The 19922-nt window shown below is 48.4% G+C and overlaps 7 protein-coding genes across 7 annotated transcripts; 3 read left to right on the top strand and 4 right to left on the bottom strand.

Annotated features, from left to right (window-relative positions):
- Positions 1-1243: 1243 nt before the first annotated feature.
- On the top strand, positions 1244-2028 carry N7457_001886 (carbon-nitrogen hydrolase family protein; the record flags this gene model as incomplete). The annotated part of the gene is made up of 2 exons (XM_057172932.1): positions 1244-1631; positions 1697-2028. The coding sequence occupies 2 exons, from the start codon at positions 1244-1246 to the stop codon at positions 2026-2028; spliced, it is 720 nt and encodes a 239-aa protein (XP_057036835.1).
- Positions 2029-5910: 3882 nt separating this feature from the next.
- On the top strand, positions 5911-6271 carry N7457_001885 (uncharacterized protein; the record flags this gene model as incomplete). Its single annotated transcript, XM_057172931.1, has 2 exons — positions 5911-5972; positions 6028-6271. The coding sequence occupies 2 exons, from the start codon at positions 5911-5913 to the stop codon at positions 6269-6271; spliced, it is 306 nt and encodes a 101-aa protein (XP_057036834.1).
- Positions 6272-8959: 2688 nt separating this feature from the next.
- Positions 8960-11468, bottom strand: N7457_001884 (dynamin-like GTPase vpsA; the record flags this gene model as incomplete). The annotated part of the gene is made up of 7 exons (XM_057172930.1): positions 8960-9128; positions 9194-9278; positions 9334-10234; positions 10296-11031; positions 11140-11234; positions 11314-11383; positions 11443-11468. 7 exons carry the CDS (start codon positions 11466-11468, stop codon positions 8960-8962), a joined length of 2082 nt encoding a protein of 693 aa, XP_057036833.1.
- Positions 11469-11929: 461 nt separating this feature from the next.
- N7457_001883 (H(+)-transporting V1 sector ATPase subunit A) lies at positions 11930-14121 on the bottom strand (the record flags this gene model as incomplete). The annotated part of the gene is made up of 4 exons (XM_057172929.1): positions 11930-12883; positions 12943-13610; positions 13697-13781; positions 13843-14121. The coding sequence occupies 4 exons, from the start codon at positions 14119-14121 to the stop codon at positions 11930-11932; spliced, it is 1986 nt and encodes a 661-aa protein (XP_057036832.1).
- Positions 14122-14565: 444 nt separating this feature from the next.
- On the bottom strand, positions 14566-15303 carry N7457_001882 (uncharacterized protein; the record flags this gene model as incomplete). The annotated part of the gene is made up of 1 exon (XM_057172928.1): positions 14566-15303. One exon carries the CDS (start codon positions 15301-15303, stop codon positions 14566-14568), a length of 738 nt encoding a protein of 245 aa, XP_057036831.1.
- Positions 15304-15952: 649 nt separating this feature from the next.
- N7457_001881 (uncharacterized protein) lies at positions 15953-16341 on the bottom strand (the record flags this gene model as incomplete). Its single annotated transcript, XM_057172927.1, has 2 exons — positions 15953-15976; positions 16036-16341. The coding sequence occupies 2 exons, from the start codon at positions 16339-16341 to the stop codon at positions 15953-15955; spliced, it is 330 nt and encodes a 109-aa protein (XP_057036830.1).
- An 804-nt stretch (positions 16342-17145) lies between these two features.
- Positions 17146-18682, top strand: N7457_001880 (oxygenase MpaB family protein; the record flags this gene model as incomplete). The annotated part of the gene is made up of 4 exons (XM_057172926.1): positions 17146-17502; positions 17556-17584; positions 17642-18368; positions 18422-18682. Coding segments are annotated over 4 exons (1374 nt in total), but the record flags the coding sequence as incomplete, so codon positions are not given.
- Between the last annotated feature and the right edge of the window lie 1240 nt (positions 18683-19922).

Genomic DNA, 19922 nt, shown 5'->3' with positions numbered 1-19922 from the left:
TCAGTCTACCAGTTCTCTAATTGGGAGCACTGATGGGAATGACCAAGAGCCTACATGCGGGATGGAAAATTACGCGAGTTTAGAGTCTCTTTTCTAGCATTTCAACCCCGTCAGTGGTGTGGTTCCTCGTAACCTATGCTACGACAGTGTGTTGAGTGTGGGCAAATCCTTATTCCGTTTCTTCTTGCATGTGTACTGGGTCATAATCTTGAATTCATATTTGGGATCACTTTTGAGGCCATGGAGTCGGAACTCTAGCAGGTACCTACCTACATACATCATACCTAAGGTGTATGTATCCATATAGTCTCTCCCACTGACGTCATTTTCAATGTCTTATAGCGTGGTTTTCTTTCGGATATCGTGTTTTTTGTCTTTTCTACTATCTAAATTCAAGTCGAACGACAAAGCTGATCCCACGAGTTAGCAGGAATAAAGTGGCTCTGATTTTTCATTGTCAAATTCAATCAGCCCTGGAGCTTTGGTAGGAGCCACTGACCCCACGTTCTCCAAATCCATGTTGGGGTAACTGGTTAACAAAGTGCGCCAGTGATTGATTCAAGTGATTTCCTTCTTCTTTTCCACCCCAGCTTTCTACTCAGGATTCATAATCTCTTGCTTGTGTTGTTGACACATCATGGCCTCGACTCGTCGCATTGCCGTCATTCAATGGCAGATCAAGGTGAGTCTTTCGGTATTAGCGGTCTCCAGGCTTCAAATTGTAGAGAATGGGCAAATATCTTGGAATTGGAGTGACTCACACCATTCTAGGAACTCGATATTGAATATAATTATTCCAAAGCATGCGACTACATCCGAGAGGCCGCCGCCCGACACGCTGAACTAGTTGTTCTTGTTGAAGATACAGAGGTATGATACAGCATGTAGGGTTCAACAATGGGTTCAAATGATACTAGGAATAGGATCTCTCATGGAAGTATTGAATTGTCTGAAGATCTAGGTAATATCTGCCTTTTCCTGCTATTTATGCCCCTTTGTGTGCCGAGGATCGGAGTCCTCAATTTGGCCCCTAAAGGTGGGCTTTTCGGCAGAAAAGACAAAAAGGGCGTAGCGTTGATAATCCTGCGGATGAGAGAATCCTGCCTCAGGCATGGTTCTCAACAGTTCTCCCCGAGTAAGAAATATATCATCAAATACCCTCTCCTGCATAAAGCACATACTACATATCCAGAATAAAGAAAACACTTGCTGATCTTGAACAAACAGATATCATCTCAATGGCATGGTCCCCGGAAACCCACTATGGGCTACCCAAGCCGACGAATCCCCCAAATACATAGCAAACTATCAAGCCCTGGCCAAAGAACTGGGAGTCTGCATTGTCCCAGGTACCGTCATTGAAACTTTTTCACATCCCAACCAAACACCACTGTTCTACAATACGGCATACTTTATCTCGCAAGACGGCGCTATCCTTGGCTCCTACCGCAAAAAGAATATTTGGCACACAGAAAGACCTCACCTAACCTCCTCAGGCCTGGAGCGCCATGTGGCAATCGACACTCCGATCGGCCGGGTGGGGATGTTGATCTGCTGGGATCTGGCATTCCCCGAGGCATTCCGAGAGTTGATCGCCGATGGCGCTCAGATTGTAATCATTCCTACGTACTGTATGTTCCACCTTCCGTGCTCTGCATGTGTATGTGTTATCTAGTCTAACTGGCATTATTGACAGGGACACCACATGATGCCTCCCCCGCAGCCCGCGCGTATAACCCCGACTGTGAGGCCTTGTTTCTGCAGTCGACCATTACATCCCGCTGCTTCGAGAATACCTGTGGTGTTGTCTTTGCCAATGCTGCTGGACCGTCGAAGGATTTCCTGGGCTTGTCGCAAATCTCACTTCCTGTCGTGGGACCGATCGCCAAGATGGGGACCGAAGAGGGTCTTATCATTGCGGACTTGGATATGGCAGTGATTGAGACAGCGGAGAGGAATTATAAGGTTCGTCAGGATCTCAAGAAGGAGGATTGGCATTATGTCTATCGCCATACAAGGAAGTTGTAGAAATGGGTCAATCATACTCGTTTCTTTTGTGTCGGAGTATCTCCTTCAAATATTGGAATTATATATTTTCTACCGTCTGTTTGCCATAGATCCGATCGGAATATTTTACATTCTTTACACCTAGGAACTGTAGTACTTTTCTGAGTATGTCATCAGCAAGCATTTGAAGACAGAGAGGCCGAGTCCTCAGGACGCTGTTTTTGATCAGGGTCTCTCCATAGCTTCTACTTGGATTCTGACTATATTTCTCTGTCAGTCTAGATATAGCTATCTATATGTAAGGGTTTACCCTTGTTGTACTTCCAGCATGTCTTCCAACCGTTTGTTCGTTTGAAATGATGAGCTATAGCTACACATGTACTCAGTACCTGGTTTGTATCTCTCAATAGCCTAGATAGTCTTCCACAATATCACCCTTCAAGGCCTTATCCAGTCTACCATTTCCCATCAGGTCTTTCCTCACTAGCTTCGTATTTTCATGGGCTGGACCAGGAGACTGGCAGCTTTGTGGTCTACCACCATATCGGCTCCTGTGTCTACATCGTGCTACATTCTGGTAGGCAGTCTACTAAAGTTTCCAAGACTCCACGACACGGGACACCCTGTACCATCACAACCGACTCCCGTTGTACTCCTTCATTTGACTCGGTGTCATCCAAAATTGGTATCAACTCGACCCCGCTGCTCGCACATACCACACGGGTAACGAGAGCTCCCATGGGTGGGGTAGACCTGCACACGACCACAGTGTTACGCCGAACCAGTCGACCAAAATACCATTCACCGCATATTCTGAGATTAACAAGGCGTGCAGCTCACCGTACGTCCCCAAGTTCGCATTGTATCCTTACTATCTCGCTGCAGTCGCTGCAGGAAAACGAAAATATTTTCAACTTCACAAACGCCAGGACAATGCTACCAACTATTAGTGTCGGCTCAACACAAACCATTGGATACCTCGAGTCCAGAAATATTCTCAAGGTGGACGAAAACGATCTCGGATGCACAGCAAGGGCGCTGGCGACACCTGGGGACCTGTGGCCATATGTGGGTCAGCTATGTCGGACAGATGCGCTATACCAACCTGAGTTTAGCCCAGAAAAGCTTAACTCCAACGACCAGTCTGCGTCAATGGATGAAATTAGAAATATAGTTTCTATCTCCCCTGCTTTCATACCATGCATTTCAAAGGTTGGATCCATAGGCAAGCGATCGCTTCTTTTTCTTATGATATAAATCGCAATGTACTATGTATACAGATGCTTCATGTACTGTGTTGTCTATAGCTTCTATACATCTCGGAGAACCCTTAAACCCCACCGACAGGATTCTGCATGGAAGCGTTATTTAACCTTAGTTCGTGCCTGTGTCATGGTTTGCCTCTATAATTACAGCGAGGTAGCAATAGCAAGTGTTCCTGATGGATGTATAGCCTGGCGCGAGCGAGTACCGAAATAGCTATATGTATGTAAGAGGAGAAAGACATAGGTCGAGGCTTGATCGGCAAAGGGCCAAATCCATAGAGCAAGCTACGATTCTGTCTACATGTATATACAAGCTGAGGTAGTGTGATCTCTGAATGGTTCACGCCAAAAACCTGCAATGAGAGGCAACGCTACGTAGGCACAGTGTCTCGAGTTCGACAGTGGGAGTCGCAGTCGAACGGTGGATGCGAGCTCTCCTAACGCTTCTTGGCTTCCTTGACTGTGGTGCAGTAAGTATCTAGGTAGGTATTCAAACTCATCAACTCAATGCATCCAGGGCTGTCTTCTCAAGTATGAAGTAAGCGAGGTGTCCAGGCCGCAGTACATATGGCTTAGCCTCAAGTTTTGCTTGGATATGTGCAAGACTTCATCGGTGAAACTAGCTATGAAATAGACATGATAGGGATGATGGCAAATAACTTCCAGTTCCAGGTTAAGCTGGTCTCCGATGCTGTTTTGATACCTAAAACCTTTCATGTCTACTCTGTCTACTCTGTATAGGATCGTCACTATGCAGACCGTAATCTTGCATTCATCGTGGAGGCGAGCCTTAATGCTTGGAATCTGGACAGAAAAGGAAGGAACGGAAACCACCTGATGTGACAGCATACAGCGTGGGATCGCGCCTTCCTAAAAGGGCAACCCACCTTTTTGGAGGCCTATAAAAACCCTCTTTCCCCCCAGTTTCTTCTTCTTTCTTTCTTCCTTCTTCATCTCCCCATCTGTTCCATCCATCATCTTCATCGACTGCCATCTTTCATCGGGTTTCCATCACCAAATGATACATTTCATCACCATCATTGGTCCTCATCACTTCTTAACTCAATGCCTCTACCCCCTATTGAAGATGAAGATTGTCAGCCTTCCTGTCTACCAACTACAGGTGTCTCTCCAAGATATGTCACTTCTGTCATGTCAATATTCATGTGACCCATCACGTCCATTCTGGTCAGTCCATCCATCACCTGTCACCACCTGCTATCCCCATCAACATTGTGTCATCTCTTTTGTCTTTCATCACTCCCATTCTTCACTGTCCTTCTCCCATTTCTCATGTCTTCCCTCCCCCCATGTCTTGTGTCTTCATTGCCTTGCCACGTAATGTCTCCACTCACTCACATCATGCCTCATGTCTTCATGTTGCACTGTTTTCCTTGGTCATACCCCAGGCCCTTTATAACACGAATCTGACCATACCACATAGCAAAATCTTGCCTTCATCTGTTCCGTCCATTGGAAATCTTTCCACTACATACCTTCTGCATGATCCATAAGACGGACGGGAAATGTAAGTTGTTTCTATCCGCTGTTTTTGGTTATTCTTCTTATCTTGATTGTACCTGACCATCACACAGTGAAAACAGATTTCTTCCCGCCTACTCAATGAAATCTTTCCCCCTGCTTCATGGGGCGTCCTTTGCCTCGGCAGCTTGCAACCTCAAAACCAGGTAAGATATCACGTCCCCAACAATTGTCTCTGATTTCGCTCATCACCTGGACAGTACATTGGCTGATACAGGGACATCTTGTTGTCTTGTGTCACAGACATGCTTCTCAAGCCGTCTTGCACTTGGTCTACCACCGACCTTATTTTACGTCAGTTTGCCACCGTCTTCATACCACTAAACAATCACATCGATGGTCTTTGGGCCTTCCACAGGGCTGTTCAATACCAACGACATCCCGTTGTATTCGCAGTCATAATCCATGACCTCAAAACATCTATTTCTCACACCTTATCTTCTTCATGACTGGAGTTGATAACATGTTTCTGTGACAGTCAACTGAGCCGGTGTTCAAATATCAGCCTCAGGTCTCATGTCAACCACTACCCCCAAGTCCAGGAATTTCTTACATGCTGCCATCCGATGTATCCAGCTCCAGGCGAATTGTAGGGTTTGCCTTTCTCACCACACACCATTCTGCATTGGAACCCCCTATCAACGACCTTCAAAACACCACCCTGGTGACTGCCTCAACATGAGCATCCCAGGTCATTGCAACACACAACCATCGAACCTGAAACGACAAAAACATTGATCTCTCTACGCTTAGCCAAGACCAACCAGAACAAAAGAAAAAGAAAAAGAAAAACACAAGGAAAACAGGAGGAAAAGGAGGAGGAACAATCACATCACCACGATTCACCAAAAAAAACAAAACAAAGCAAAAACAAAACGAGAGAAAGATAAAAGCAAAAAAGATGGAATGGAATGGGTTCTTCGACTGGATGGAAGCACACGATCGAGGAAAAGGGATAGGAAAAGGATTTCAATATTTGCCAAACAACAAGACTTGGTGAGATCAAACCAACCTTCCTTGAGCTTTGAATCTGACCATGATCACAGTCCAGTGCCAGATTCACTGCCTCTGTTTTTCGACACGTTCCAATTCCACCATGACCCAGCCAAAAGAGCTCAAGATTCATCCTCAACCCAGTGGGATGCATATGACTGAACTGTCTGTTTATCCCATTTTCTTCTTCTTTGCCAGTGCTGATACTCTCCTTCAATAGCCACTACAAGACCCTCGAGCATTCTGACCGATTCTATCACAACGACCTTCTGCTCACGTCGACATTTCAATCCAACTTCCACCTCGAAAACGAGATCCCCTCCCGTCATTGCATCCCCCCGCCCAGTCCAGCGTGGAAACCCATCGACATGCTGCGGTACTCCGACCCGTGCCTCGCCAGACTCCATCGCTTGACAACGCCGAGAACCAACGTCCCCGACACCAATGGCTGGACTGCGGAATAAGACTCCCTGACACCATACTTCGCGGCACCAATAGGCGGCGTGTTTGTGTTGTATGATCAGGCGATGAACCCTGTTCCCAGATCCACCTGGTGTGCGCTGGAGCACAGCATGAGCTTGCGGAATAAGACTCTCTGACACCATACTTCGCGTCACCAATAGGCGGCGTGTCTGCGTTGTATGATCAGATGAAGAACCCTGTTCCCAGATTCATCCGCTCTAAGCAAACTGTCCGGACACTTAGGTGGGATTGCAGAATAAGACTCTCTGACACCATACTTCGCGTCACCAACAGGCGGTGTGTCTGCGTTGTATGATCAGGCGATGAACCCTGTTCTCAGTCCCCCTGGTGTCACCCCAGGCCCAGTATGAGCTGCGGAATAAGACTCCCTGACACCATACTTCGCGTCACCAATAGGCGGCGTGTCTGCGTTGTATGATCAGGCGATGAACCCTGTTCCCAGATTCATCTGCGCCACTTATACGGACAGGGGTTGACTGCGGTCTATCGGTGCTGGCATCGTTGGGAACTGAACAGGTGTGTGGCCCCGGGGCATTGCGGTACGAATATGGCAGCACATATCATCCAGTCACGTCTCTGTCTCAGCAGGATTCAACACCCATCGATCTCATTATCTCCTGCTTTGGGTCACATCAAATCCCAACACCGGACCCCACGACATCGGTCCCAGCGATCACCTGCTTTCTTTCGCATCAAGTTCCTACATGGCAGACTACCACATCAATACCAACGATCGCTTCCTGTTTTGAGACGCATCAAATTCCAAAATCGAAAATCACATCATCGCCACCAACGACCACACTTTGACTGAGATATGAACATTCAGCACTTTTCACCTCCGTCGACATTGCACCATACCCCATCGACACTATTGCTGAGCACCTCCCACTGGACTGGGATGGGAAACTGAACAACCGGGCATCAATCATCGAGCTCTTCTACCTAACTTCTACTTACGATCAACTTTTGTGACAACTTTGAGGATCTTCCACAACCCGCACACGATTGCCTTTATGCTTTCCATTACTTGATCCACACAGAATGGTCACTCCACGACAAAATTATCGGCTGCTCTGTTATAAATATGGTAAGTTTCCAAAACATTCTTCTGTGAAGACAATGACGCTGACATGCCTCCAAGGCTCAATTCAAAGATCCAAAACGACACTCTGCCACGTCACACTCTGGTTGCGCCCTGATCACAACACTCTTCGCTACTGGCGAAACCTACCATATCATTTGAACAGGGACGCTTCAGCATGACAGCCTCAACCACAAGATCACAAGACCACAAGATCACAAAACAAAACAAAAACAAAACAAAAAGGAATGGCAAGGATCTCAAGCCTCATCGCATCAACCATTAGCTCTGAAGAGAGGCCTTGGCAGCTGGTCATGGAATCATGGAATGGAATAATATCATCCAAATGACACGACCATCTACTTTGGTCCAGCATGGACTTCACAACGACTCCGGCAGCTCACAGCGCCACAACCTGGAAACTGGAACCTGGCTTGGAAGGATGGATATGGGAATCTACAAATGAAACTTTGTGTTGGTATCTTGGGAAGCATTTGGGGATTTGAGGTGTCGCTTTTGTTTCCAATCAGCACTCGCAATTTGCATCGACTCTGCTACGTCTTCACATCTCAGCTCTCAACTTTGCTTCCGTGGACAACATCAAGATCCATGTGAGTGACAGAAACGACTTATTCGCTGATTGTGCTTTGGAGGAGTGGGCTTCTTGTTTTGTTTCTGCTGGATGAATTCCCCAGCTTTCATGTATTCTTCAGACCATCTGCGGGTTGAATCCCGGGTAGTCCAACGTCAAAATTGAGGACTTCATCACCAACTCCCTTTTCTCACTGTAGTCCATAGATTGCGGGCGATGAGGCTGGGCTTGACTTCGATCGTATTGGCTAATATCATCTGGTTGCATTGGGCTTATGTCCAATGCAATGATATTCCTATTATCTGAACTCTTGACATCAAATTCTACAGAGGAGGTATCTAAAATTGACCAAATGGGCAATTGGAATACTGACCCTGCATTGGAGGCTGAATGATTAAATGGCATTGCCAAAGCTACCTAGTTACATTCATGTAGGGAACCCCAAAGACTTGACAACATTACCTGTAGTCAAGTCTGTTTCCCACTTACACTACACCAAAGGACTAGGGAAGGTATCGAAATATGAAAATCTGGATTCTAAGCTAAGTCATAAAACAGAAACAGAGTCATCAATTGATACAATCATCCAGGCGTCCAAGGCAAGCAGTCCGTGAACAGACAACAGACCAAGCAATGAGAAAGGAAAACGGTATAGAGCTCTCAAATTGGGGAAAGGGAAACAAAAGAAAAAGAGAAAAGGCAGGAAGCGCAAACTCCTCCCTTCTTATCAAAGCCATCAAATCACCAAGACGTGAACCCGAAAATTGAACAAAACCCGAAGCCGAACCACCGAGATCAACATCTAAACAAGACCAACAACTGAAGTCGCTAACCAAGGAATGGACCAAAGCAAGTACGGAGTATAGTCAAGAGATTCGGAGTGCAAAAATCACAAAATGCGAGAACTCCGTGAAACGCGATAGCTCAATCATACAGTCGGTCAATGGGGGTGATTTTTCCATGAACAAATGGCCTGGCGACCTCACTAGTCTTTCTTCACTGGACTTGGCTGACGATTTCACTGGCGCGGCCGAGGCTCTCCACCATCTGTTGGCATTCCTTTCGTCGGCGAGTGGTGTAGTCGCTCTCCTTGAGGAGCTCGTCGAGCTCGTTGGTGCGGTACATGTTCTCCAATAGTTCGCGTTGCATTTCATCCTTGGTGAATCTGGAAGATAGCATGGTTAGTATACGCCAAAAACTGGGGGATAAGTTGGCCTCGGTGATACATACTGGACGAGGGTATACATGACAGCCTTGGGGACCATGTCGATCATTGTGCGCTTCACAATGTTGAAGTAGGAGGTAATCAGGAGTTCTGGTTAGATGTTAGCGAAGTGCCGCAATGATTGTATGGAGACTGGTCCACTTACTGATAACCTCAACTTCGGTGGCCTCACGCTCAGACAGGGTAGCTGAAGCCTTGAGAGTTGGGGGAGGAGCCTCCATGAGGGCCATCTTCTTCTTGTTCTTGGAAGCCCAGAAGCTGCCGAAGAACCCGCTGTTATTGGAAGCCTCGGCACTAGTGTCGAGCGAGGGGCTCTGGGCACGGGAGGGAAGAGGCTTGCCGGTTTTAGGGTCGACCTGTGTAGGCTTGGAGGCTGCCTGGCGCTCGTTCACGAGAGCCATAGCGCGGTGTCCGTTCAAGAAATCGGGGTGACCGGTGTTCACGTAGGTGGATTCCATGTTGATCAAATCCCTGACCAGCTTGTTGGTGGGCTCCATGCACTTCTTGAAAAAGGCAATGACAACCGCGTGGAACTTCTCCTTGAGCATGGGGTAACGGCGGAACAGCTGCTTGGTCAAGAGCTGGCTCAGAATGCGCACCAGCTCGTCATAGACCAGAGAGATACACTTCAAGCTGGGCTCTTCCAAACGCCTGATTTGCTGCTTAACAATCAACTCGAAAGCGGTGGTGCCGACGAAAAGTGCTGGTGAGGAACCGGACGAGTTGTAAAGAATGGTGCGGATGTCAATGTCCTTCACGACGTCGAAGGGATCAACGGCCTTGACACCATTTGAGTAGAGTTCGTGGAACACGAAGGAGATACGGGCACCACCCGAAAGCTCGATGCTAGACAGTTCCTGGTTATTTCCCTCCAAGACTGTACGGTACTCGTTGCTGAATTCAGTGATGATGTTCAGGATGATGTTGGCGCTGTTGCCGAGCATAGAGTCACCCAGTTGACTCAGTTCAGCAGTATACTTTTGGAGAGAGGCGGAAATGCGGGCCTTGATATCGGGTAGGGTTTGCTTGATGTGCATCATGAGGATCTAAACCAAACAGTAGTCCGTTAGTTCGATAGTTTCCGAGACGATTGGATTCAATGCATACCAAGTTCAGCTTGCGTGCGAGATACGGCGTACCGCAGTAGGAAGCCTTATTACGGTAGGCCTTGTGGTTCTCGAAGAAGTTCTTCTCGTTCTCCAGAGCGTATGCAATCAATTTCTTGTTCTCAATGTCACGCTGGCCACGGTTGACCACTGGGACATAGCCCAAGCGCAAGGGGATAATTCGTCCAGCGAGAATATCCACCACATCGGTTCCTTCGTCCATCAAATCGACCTTACTCAACACACCAATGGTGCGCTGACCCTCCGGGTCCACCTCACGCGCCAGCTTCAGACCATCCGAGTTGGCAAGATCCTGATTAGCTGATGTGACAGCCAGGATGATCGCATTGGGCTTGCTGATATATTTAAGGACCATATCACGAATCTGACGCTCGATATCCTTGGGTTGATCTCCGACGGGCACCTTGGTCAAGCCAGGCAAATCGACAAGGGTCAGGGTCAGGACGTTGGGGGAGTAGATGCGCAGGTTGATAGGGGAGGGCGAAATTCCGGCGTTCTTTCCGACCTTAGTTTCCGTTTCGCGCACAATCTCATCGCGAATCTTGTTGAAATCGAAGAACTTCTCTCCGGGGAGGTGGAGGAATTCACCATACTCGTTCACGTTGGACTCGCTATCTGTTGTTTCCAACTTGGCATCGCCGTTCGAGGTAGGACTTTTGTTGATAAGTTGCAAGATAAGGGGTCTCCGAGTCACGATTCCAGAGCCACGAGGCAAGCTGCAGGGCAGGTCCCGGGTTAGCAATTATTGTTGAAATCGCCACGCATGCCCCGCCACGAGAGGTGCGGACAGGGGCCGCGCAAGCCCCCAGGAGCAATCCACGTACAAATCCCGGCCCACAATGTTCTCTAACACGGAACTCTTTCCACTAGACTGTGATCCGACGACGGCGATTTGGGGCAAATCGATTGGGTTGTGCACCTAAAGCGAGCAGCGGTATTAGTGCATGGATTACCTTCGAATCACAATTGACCTGTGAGTTTCGAGCTAGTATACTCACTCCAACTGTGGAGAAGACATCTTGGAGCTTGTTGACCAGCGAAATCAAGCTAGGGTCATTGACGTTTATGCTGCACACACGGAGATTAGCCAGACCGCATCGGAGTGGAGGGGACAGGGGGTTGCGCACGAGTAGCCGGTCGTTGGGCTTGCCATGGCTGGCGATATGGAAAATGAAAACTGCTTCTAAGAGAATATTGAGAAAGCAAAAATAGAGGAACAGAAGCGAAGTCGAATAAAGCAGGACCGGGGAGGTGCACGTTGCAAGTGGAGGATTGTTTGGTCAACTCGAAGGCGGTGATGTAGTGGCGTCCAGAGCGGTCTCTGCCTTCGTAGGCTACAGTCAAAGACGATGGTCTGGTGAGATATAGATTGAATAACTGAGAGTCTATGAAGAACTAACAAAGTATTTCTCCGAGCTATCAGCTATCGTCTCTTTATTGTCATTTGGTTTGTGTGTGAGTCTTGTGCTGCCTGACGGGTACAGGCCACATCTACATTGGGAGTATACAGATCGAGCAAAGGGAAAAATCATTGAGTTAGACACAATAACTACAGGGGAATGTGCTCAAACAAACATCTAAAGGAAAATATATGCTAAGCGAAAGAGGTCACTTTCACTCGTCCGTAACCGAAGCGAATCGCTCTGTCATGGACTGGAGGATCTTCTCGTACTTGGCCGAAACCTCCTCCTCGTTCTCAGGGACTTCGAATTTCATGTTGCGCAGAGCGTTTTGGAGGTCAGCTGTGGCATCGCGGACCTTGTTCCAGTGCTGGCCCTGAGCGATGGCCTTCTGGGCCTCGTTGTGGTAGCCCATGAAAGCCTTCATCATGTACTCAGTCTTCCACAAGGGGCAGAACTGATCGTAGTCACTGTATCCGTTTTGCTGAAGGAAATCATCCTTGAGCAGACTGGCCACGTCCAGCGTGATCTTATCCGAATCACCCAAGGCCGCCTTACCTACGAGCTGGACGACCTGGTCCAGATCTTCGGACTTGGCCAAAAGCTCACGGATTTGGTCGCGCAGACGAGGGAACTCGGGGTGATCCTTCTCGTAGAATTTATCCAAAACTGCGTTGTACTTGCTGTAAGAGATTGAGGTGTTGACCGAAGGGAAGTGCTTGCGCTGCGCCAACTTCTTATCAAGACCCCAGAACACCTGGACAATACCCAGGGTACTGCTAGTGACAGGATCAGAGAAATCACCGCCGGGCGGGCTAACCGCACCGACGATGCTGACACTTCCCACACGCTCGGGGCTACCCAAAGCACTGCTCTTGCCAGCACGCTCGTAGAAAGAGGCCAGCTTGGCTCCAAGGTAGGCGGGGAAACCCTGATCGGCAGGCATCTCACCCAGACGACCGGAAATCTCACGCAGAGCCTCGGCCCAACGGGAACTGGAGTCAGCCATCATAGCCACGTTCTTGCCCTGGTCACGGAAGTATTCGGCGATGGTGATACCGGTATAAATGGAAGCCTCACGGGCAGCGACGGGCATGTTGGAGGTGTTGGCGATCAAGCAGGTACGCTTCATGATGGGCTCCTTGCGGCCCTCGACGGTAATAGAAAGCTGTCGAAGAAAAGAAATCAGTAAACCTGATCGTAATTATCTTGAAAGAGGGCACGTACTTCGGGGAAATCCATCAAGACTTCAGCCATCTCGTTACCACGCTCACCGCAGCCAACGTAGACGATGATATCACTGTTCGAGAACTTGGATACACTCTGGGAAATGACAGTCTTTCCACATCCGAAAGCACCAGGAATGCAGACAGTTCCACCCTGGACACTGGGGAAGAGAGCATCCAGCACTCTCTGGCCGACGATGAAGGGCGCATCGGCGGACAGCTTGTCGCTGACCGGGCGGGGAACACGAACGGGCCAGGTCTGCATCATACCGAACTCAGACTTTTTACCATCAAACTCGACCTCGAGGAGCTTCTCATCGACGGTGTAGCTGCCAGCAGGAGAGATCCGAGTGATGGTACCCCGTGCACGAGGAGGCAGCAGGATCTTGTGGTCGTTCACCAGACTGTTCTCGAACACGGTACCCCAGATATCACCTCCAGTAATGTGGTCGCCGACCTTGAAATTGGTGGGCTTGTATTCCCACTTGCGCTCGCGGTCCAAAGCATTCACGGAAATACCGCGGGGAATGTAGATACCCTTCGATTGGTCGGCGATGGCCTTGAGGGGTCGCTGGATACCGTCATAGATCGTCTCCATCAAACCGGGGCCCAGCTCGACTGAGAGAGGCTTTCCTGTCCTCGTTACGGGGTCTCCGACGGTCAAACCGGCTATTATTTGAGAATCACACCGGTCAGCATAGCTCTTTCGGGGGTATGATGAAGTCATGGACGTTCGAGGGGTTGCGGAGCTATACCTGTTTCTTCGTAAACCTGAATAGTGGCCTTGTCTGCTTCGATGCGAATAACCTCGCCGACAAGCAGGTCGTGACCAACACGACACTATCATTTGCGTCAGCTTGCTGGGGTTCTCCACGATCTCGGAGCTTAGACTGCCACCTACCAACTCGTACATGGCACAACCGATCATGTTCTCGGCCACGACGACAGGGCCGGAGACCGAAAAGATCGAGCCATTGTTTTCAGAATCGTCCGAAGTCATAATGGGAGAAGTCTGCGTGGAATGGGGAGACACAGAGTGGGAGGTGGTAGTTGAGGAGGGCGAGTCTGGAAGCGGTGGCAGCTCGGCGGGCGGTGATGGCTGTGTCAACGTGTGCTGCGTGGTTATCAGATCCAACAATGATGCCCGCGCTCTTAATCGAGGACGTCCCAGGCCTAGCATTCGCTCGGAATTGCACAGGGGTTGGATTGATTCTCGATTCTCCTTAAGACCCCGGTCGTGGAGTGCCCCTGATCTATTCGTCCAATCCTCGCTCTCCCGCGGAGCGAATCGCGGCCATGAAAGCCGATCCATCCCCTTGGCTTGTCCTACTTGATCTTGGCTGATTCTCATCATACGGTTTAGTGATATTTCTAGATTTTATACATCTTTCTATTTTGTTTTGTCTCTGCGGGGTTTGACTCCTGCTTGGACAACCACTTGGTTCATATCACCAAGGCGGAGGTGATCTACTTCCCATCTTACTCCACACCAAGTTTTGGAATGGTGCATGAAAATTAAATGCTTCCATTGAGGATGATGATCAAAAAAGACCTGAAAATTGGAAGTGGATCAGGTTGCCCAATATTGAAGGTATTCGGGGTTAATGTATTAGTTGCTGAAAGGTCAATAGCTGTCCTCAAGATCCTCGACAACCCTGTGAACCATCTTGAGGAGATTCCGAAACTCGACCGCAAGATGTTCTGCATGTTGATTGATCAATGACCAAGGTGCAGCGGAGGGGAAAAACACTCGCAGCCTGATCTTGCAGCCGGCCTCGGTATTCATGAATTCGTTCATGATATAGAAGAACTTACTCCCGCTATCAAGTGTTGCTACTAACAACTCCGCCATCTCATACTCCTTGTCCCGTGCTTCCTCCATCCACCCAGGAATATCCTTCTCGCCGCTCATGAGATCCACATATTGAACTTTGGCCATGTGTCCCCCGATGAGCTCCACTCCGCAGTCTGGCCCACTTCCGGCGGGAGCACCTGGCGATTGCATGACCACATAGTGCTCTGGGTGGGTTGGAAATACATACCTCTGTGCCATGTCATGAAGAGGCTTGGAGAGTTGCCAGCGGCTGCAGATTGTTTTCAGGTCTGTCGCTGAGACCCCGGAGACTTTCATATATGTTCTGCATTCTCTGAACACTTCACGGGAGGCATCAATCAGCGATTCAAAGTAATCATTTCCTTCCTGGATCTGTTCCCTTAGCAGACCTAGCATTGGATCTTGAAACAATAAGCACCGTAAGTTGTTGAGCGCGCGATAGCAGGCTTGGAGCTCAAAGTCATTGAGATCGGCCTCGGATTTTGTCACCCCGTTGAGCTTGAACTTGATAGTCGGCTTTGGTTCCATGATTAGTGATGTTTCCTTGCGAGATCTGGTGGTAGAGTGAAGTATCCCGCATAGGTATTGCCGCGGCTTTTGTAATTTGATTCACTGAAAGCCGGTCTCTCCCCCGACCACTACTCAAAGAAAGTGCTAGGGTGCATGATCAAAGGAACGGTTCAACACAAAGGAGCGATCAAAGAGAGAATACGGGGCCATTGAGATCAATCTCAACAAAGATTTACAGCCATTTGATTCGAATCCCCCATAACCATACTACATCATGATCCTACCAAACCAGAAGGTACAACAAATCTACACTTTTTCTGTCTTCTGCGGTCTCAATACCAGTGTCTTGACACAGTGTAGCATCGTAACAGACGGATTCAACTTTACCACAAGTTCTCCGTTATGTAGCACCCGTGGACAGCACATAGTCCACGGGCGAGCTAAGAGCAAGACTGGGCAAGACGATACAATATATCCATGTACTTAACTACCTTAGGTACACCCTAGGTATGTGTATGTACCTCAGGTAGATGAATATAGGTAAGCCATAACGCCAAAAGAATGACCCAAGATTCAGATTGGTACGGGCCTAAGTGATTTGACGCCTTCGCTGATCAAGAAAGTAGACAAAGAAAGGCCACCGAAATCCCGACCTAGAAGGCATCCCCTACCGGCGAGCTGAGATACCACTCTGCGAGATTCTTGTAAATCCGATATAGGTTTCCAGGAAATTGTCGAGTTTAGTCGTACGTATGACGCGTGCTTGACCGTCGAAATAGGACTCCAAAAATAGGTGTCTTCAAATGCCAACGTTGAACGGAGTTCATCAATGATCTCATTACTGGGCTCCTGGATGCTGGGATATGACGCGAAAAAGGAAGGCTGGCTGGCTGGGTCTTTTCTGTCGAGGGTCATGCGCTGGTGATCAATGCCGAGTCCCTTGAGTGCTGTCACATCGATTCTGTGCTTTTCATGCTCGGCAAGCTCATCAATGACAAGCTCTAACTCTAACAAAACCTTGTGATCTTCATAATGCGCAGGAGTTTCAGCCGACATGTATATTGGATGTGTTTGACCCTGACCAAGGCGAGAGATGGTATGGATGGTATGCTGTGAATCCAGAAAGTAGATAGGCGTGGCCTATCGTCACTCGTACCACCAGCCCGGGCCCCGGGCTGCATTTGCGCTGAAGAATCGTGCAAGGAATGACCTCATTGTACGTGAGTAATGTGAATTTGAGGCGGAGGGAATATGTGGTTGGAGACACAAGCATCCCTTGCGTTCAGATGCTACATGTACCTTAAATTCGATCTTGGTTTCTGGTCGAATCAATTTCCCGCCAATAATCATACATAGACCCCCGATCTATATACCTAGGTAGTCGACTTCTAACAAAGCGCTACCTACGCATGTGGGCTAGAAGGCCTTTTCAGGTATCTTTTTATCTTCTATGTAACATATACTTGAATCGAAGGACTCCAATATGCTGTTCTTGCAGTTGCGTATAGGTTCACATAACCAAATGATCGACCGTATAGAGTCTAGACCAGTAGGCCAGTACGGAGGACGGAGTATGGAATAGTTACATCGGTTGACCCTTGGCATGTGACCCTCTATATGATACTCCAATGGTCATCGGACAGCGAACAGTTCCCATTGCGACAATCGGTGATCTAGATGGCTAGCATGACTTCATATGTCGGCGATCAGCGCGTTTGAGCCTGGACCCCTCTCCAGACCGCAGGCCACGGCAAAACTATATAAGACGACTCGCTGGGGCAGAGTGCAAGTTTCTTTTGCGTATTCATACTAAACATATTCTTCTAATAATACCCCTTTTACAGGCATTGTGTTATCACCATGGCGTTCAAGAGCCCCAAGTACGGAAATAGCACCGAGTGCCACTATTGGGGTTACTCATTTCAATGGACTGACCTCCACTCATCTGCTGATGACCTGCGGCCGATGATGCGGACCTGTGATTCACGGGCCGACCAGTGTGTGGAGCGCTTGAACAAGATCCTCTTGGATGAAGGCGCGGATCAGCGGCCGTGCAAAAAGGATCTTTATGGGTCATTGAGGGATCATGCCGATAAAGATCCAAAGCTGAAGGAGTTTTGGACTGAGGTGACCACAGTCCCAGAGTGGGTTGACTGGGCTCAGATCCAACGAGGGCAAGACGTGTTCTTCCGATATGGCCTTCCTATCCTCAATGTCGTGAGTGGTTCATATAGAAAAGATGTCTTGGAATGCAAACTAATGATCCACAGCTGAGCTTTCAGAGCTTACTGGGTGGGATGTACAACTCTCCCTCCTATGTATAACATGGAGTATCAAAAGACTAACACTTTGCTAGGGGAACAACCCGTGTTATCGAAACTCTCTCGCGAACAGGGGGGTTTCGTGCGAAGGTAGTACGTCGACGACTACTAGAGACACTACAGTATATTCTCCAGGTCAACAGCTCAGCGGAAGACATGAAGCCAGGCGGAGACGGTCACATCTCATGTGTTCGCGTCCGGCTACTTCATTCATCCGTCCGCGCGAAGATCCTCAGTCTCATCGAGCAGAACCCCGAGTACTACGACATCGAGAGATACGGAATACCAGTCAATGATCTAGACTGTATCTCCACGATCAATGTATTCTGCAGCTCGGTGATGTGGCTCGGTCTTCCACGACAGGGCATCTATCCCAGCCAGCAAGAGGTTACCGATTATATCGCGCTGTGGAGACTGGTTGCACACTATATGGGCACGCCAACGGACCCTTTTGAAAGCACAGTCAAAGCCCGTGCCTTGATGGAGTCATTCCTAGTCTCCGAGATTGCTCCTACTGAGACCGGCAAAATCCTAGCAAAGAACATTATCATTGGGCTGGAAAACACGGCTCCGATATATGCATCCAAAGAGTTCATGGAAGCAATGAGTCGCATACTTAATGGAGACCAGCTGGCGGATGCGCTTGAGATCCCTCGGTCTAATCTATACCACCGAATGCTAATCTGGGGATATATTTTCTGGGTTATGGCTATCTCATATCTGGTTCCAAGGATATATTTCTTGGACAGGATCATGATTTCGGTTAGTGGCACCATCCACATTCTGTGATATCTTCTAACGAACCACTTAACTAGTACCGCCGAAAGCATTACTACAAGTTACTCCTGGATGAGAGAAGGGGACTCGGGAGGGAAACACGTTTTGAATTCAAATATCTGCCCACGCTCACTCGCACTACCCGCCTGGGCAAACGCAGAAGCACCAAAGTCGAGAGAGGGGGCATTGAAAGCCTTGCGTATCTTGGTTTTGTGACTGCTTTTACCGCGATCGCCACTTTGGCGACGGGTCTCACCTCTGCGGTCAGGATGATTCCGCTGCAGTTTGATATGATGCGAGTATGATTTTCCATGCGCCAATGATTTAACGCAACAATTTCTCAGATCACTTGGATCCAATGTTTTTCCCTGTCATAACACATCGTCTCCCACTTCCACTTCCTATTTTCCTAGCGACCTAAACTGTCCGTTGTTGTGGGTTTTCCTTTAATCAAACCTACGGCCCCTATATAGTGACCTTACGATATTTCTTTGATCAGTTCCTCGAGAGAGAATACAAAATACAGATAGAAGCATGCTTCAAATAAAGAATTGAATCAACCCCATAATTCTAAGATACCAGTATCAAGGTGTAGAGAAATGTGTTGATCTTCCTCGGCTGCTTCGAATACTTTCAACAGCATATTTTCGCGCGTTGCTGATTATTTAACAACTTTGCTCTTGATGGTAACCAAAATCACGAAGTGAGAGGAGTGATCTAAGGTCAAGACTTTTACTCCAAATGAACTGCTCTGCGACGAGACGAAAGCTTGATGACGACATGAACTTTTAGCTCCAGGAGTCAAAAGTGATGCGGAGGCCATCCTCTCAAATTGTTGCATGACAAGAGGAAGAATGAGTTCTATTTTCGATTCACTCATGCTGATATATAGAGGCGCAGAAAGTCCATATGGCCATGGAGAATGGAGGGTCATCATGTGGAGAGCGCCGCATGTCACCCGATCGGGTTTAGCGTCTCACATGCACAGCGAGGTCAGTGGCTTCGGCCAAGCATGGAGCCTCGTATTATAGGGAAACATGTCCATAGAAATCCATTACTCGTCTTAGACTTGATGGATCTGCAACATTGATAACACCGCCTCGAAAGATCATCAAGCCGAGTCACCGGAAATGGTTCAACGCAGCGAACCGGAGCTGCGCGTCGTGTCCCTATATCTGGGAACTACCATGAACCAACAAAGACAGAGCGGCACATCGGGTCGAGTCCATATCTCCACGGGATTTAGCTCTGCTCATCTCTCGGACCTAACTGATTGCCCAACCGTTGTTACTTTGCCACAGCCCGTTCATTCCGTTCATTGGGCTGACATGTATACAATGGATACCTCGAGATCCTACTTGATGGCCCCCAAGTTGTACAGCACCAGGCTTTGCATGACACAGCCCTGCACCGCGGAAGATAAACGTCATGTTCGAATTTATCGCGATTCCGAATATATATAAAGAGCAGGCCGGGGAGCATCGGTGATTGAAATATCCTTCAACTTCATCAAACAGTGCCTTCAACTGGAATAGTTAC

The sequence above is a fragment of the Penicillium paradoxum genome, assembly GCF_028828445.1.
Source record: "Penicillium paradoxum strain IBT 22861 chromosome Unknown utg000002l_segment0_segment0, whole genome shotgun sequence".
Lineage (NCBI taxonomy): Eukaryota > Fungi > Ascomycota > Eurotiomycetes > Eurotiales > Aspergillaceae > Penicillium > Penicillium paradoxum.
This window is presented reverse-complemented; position numbering and strand designations above follow the sequence as displayed.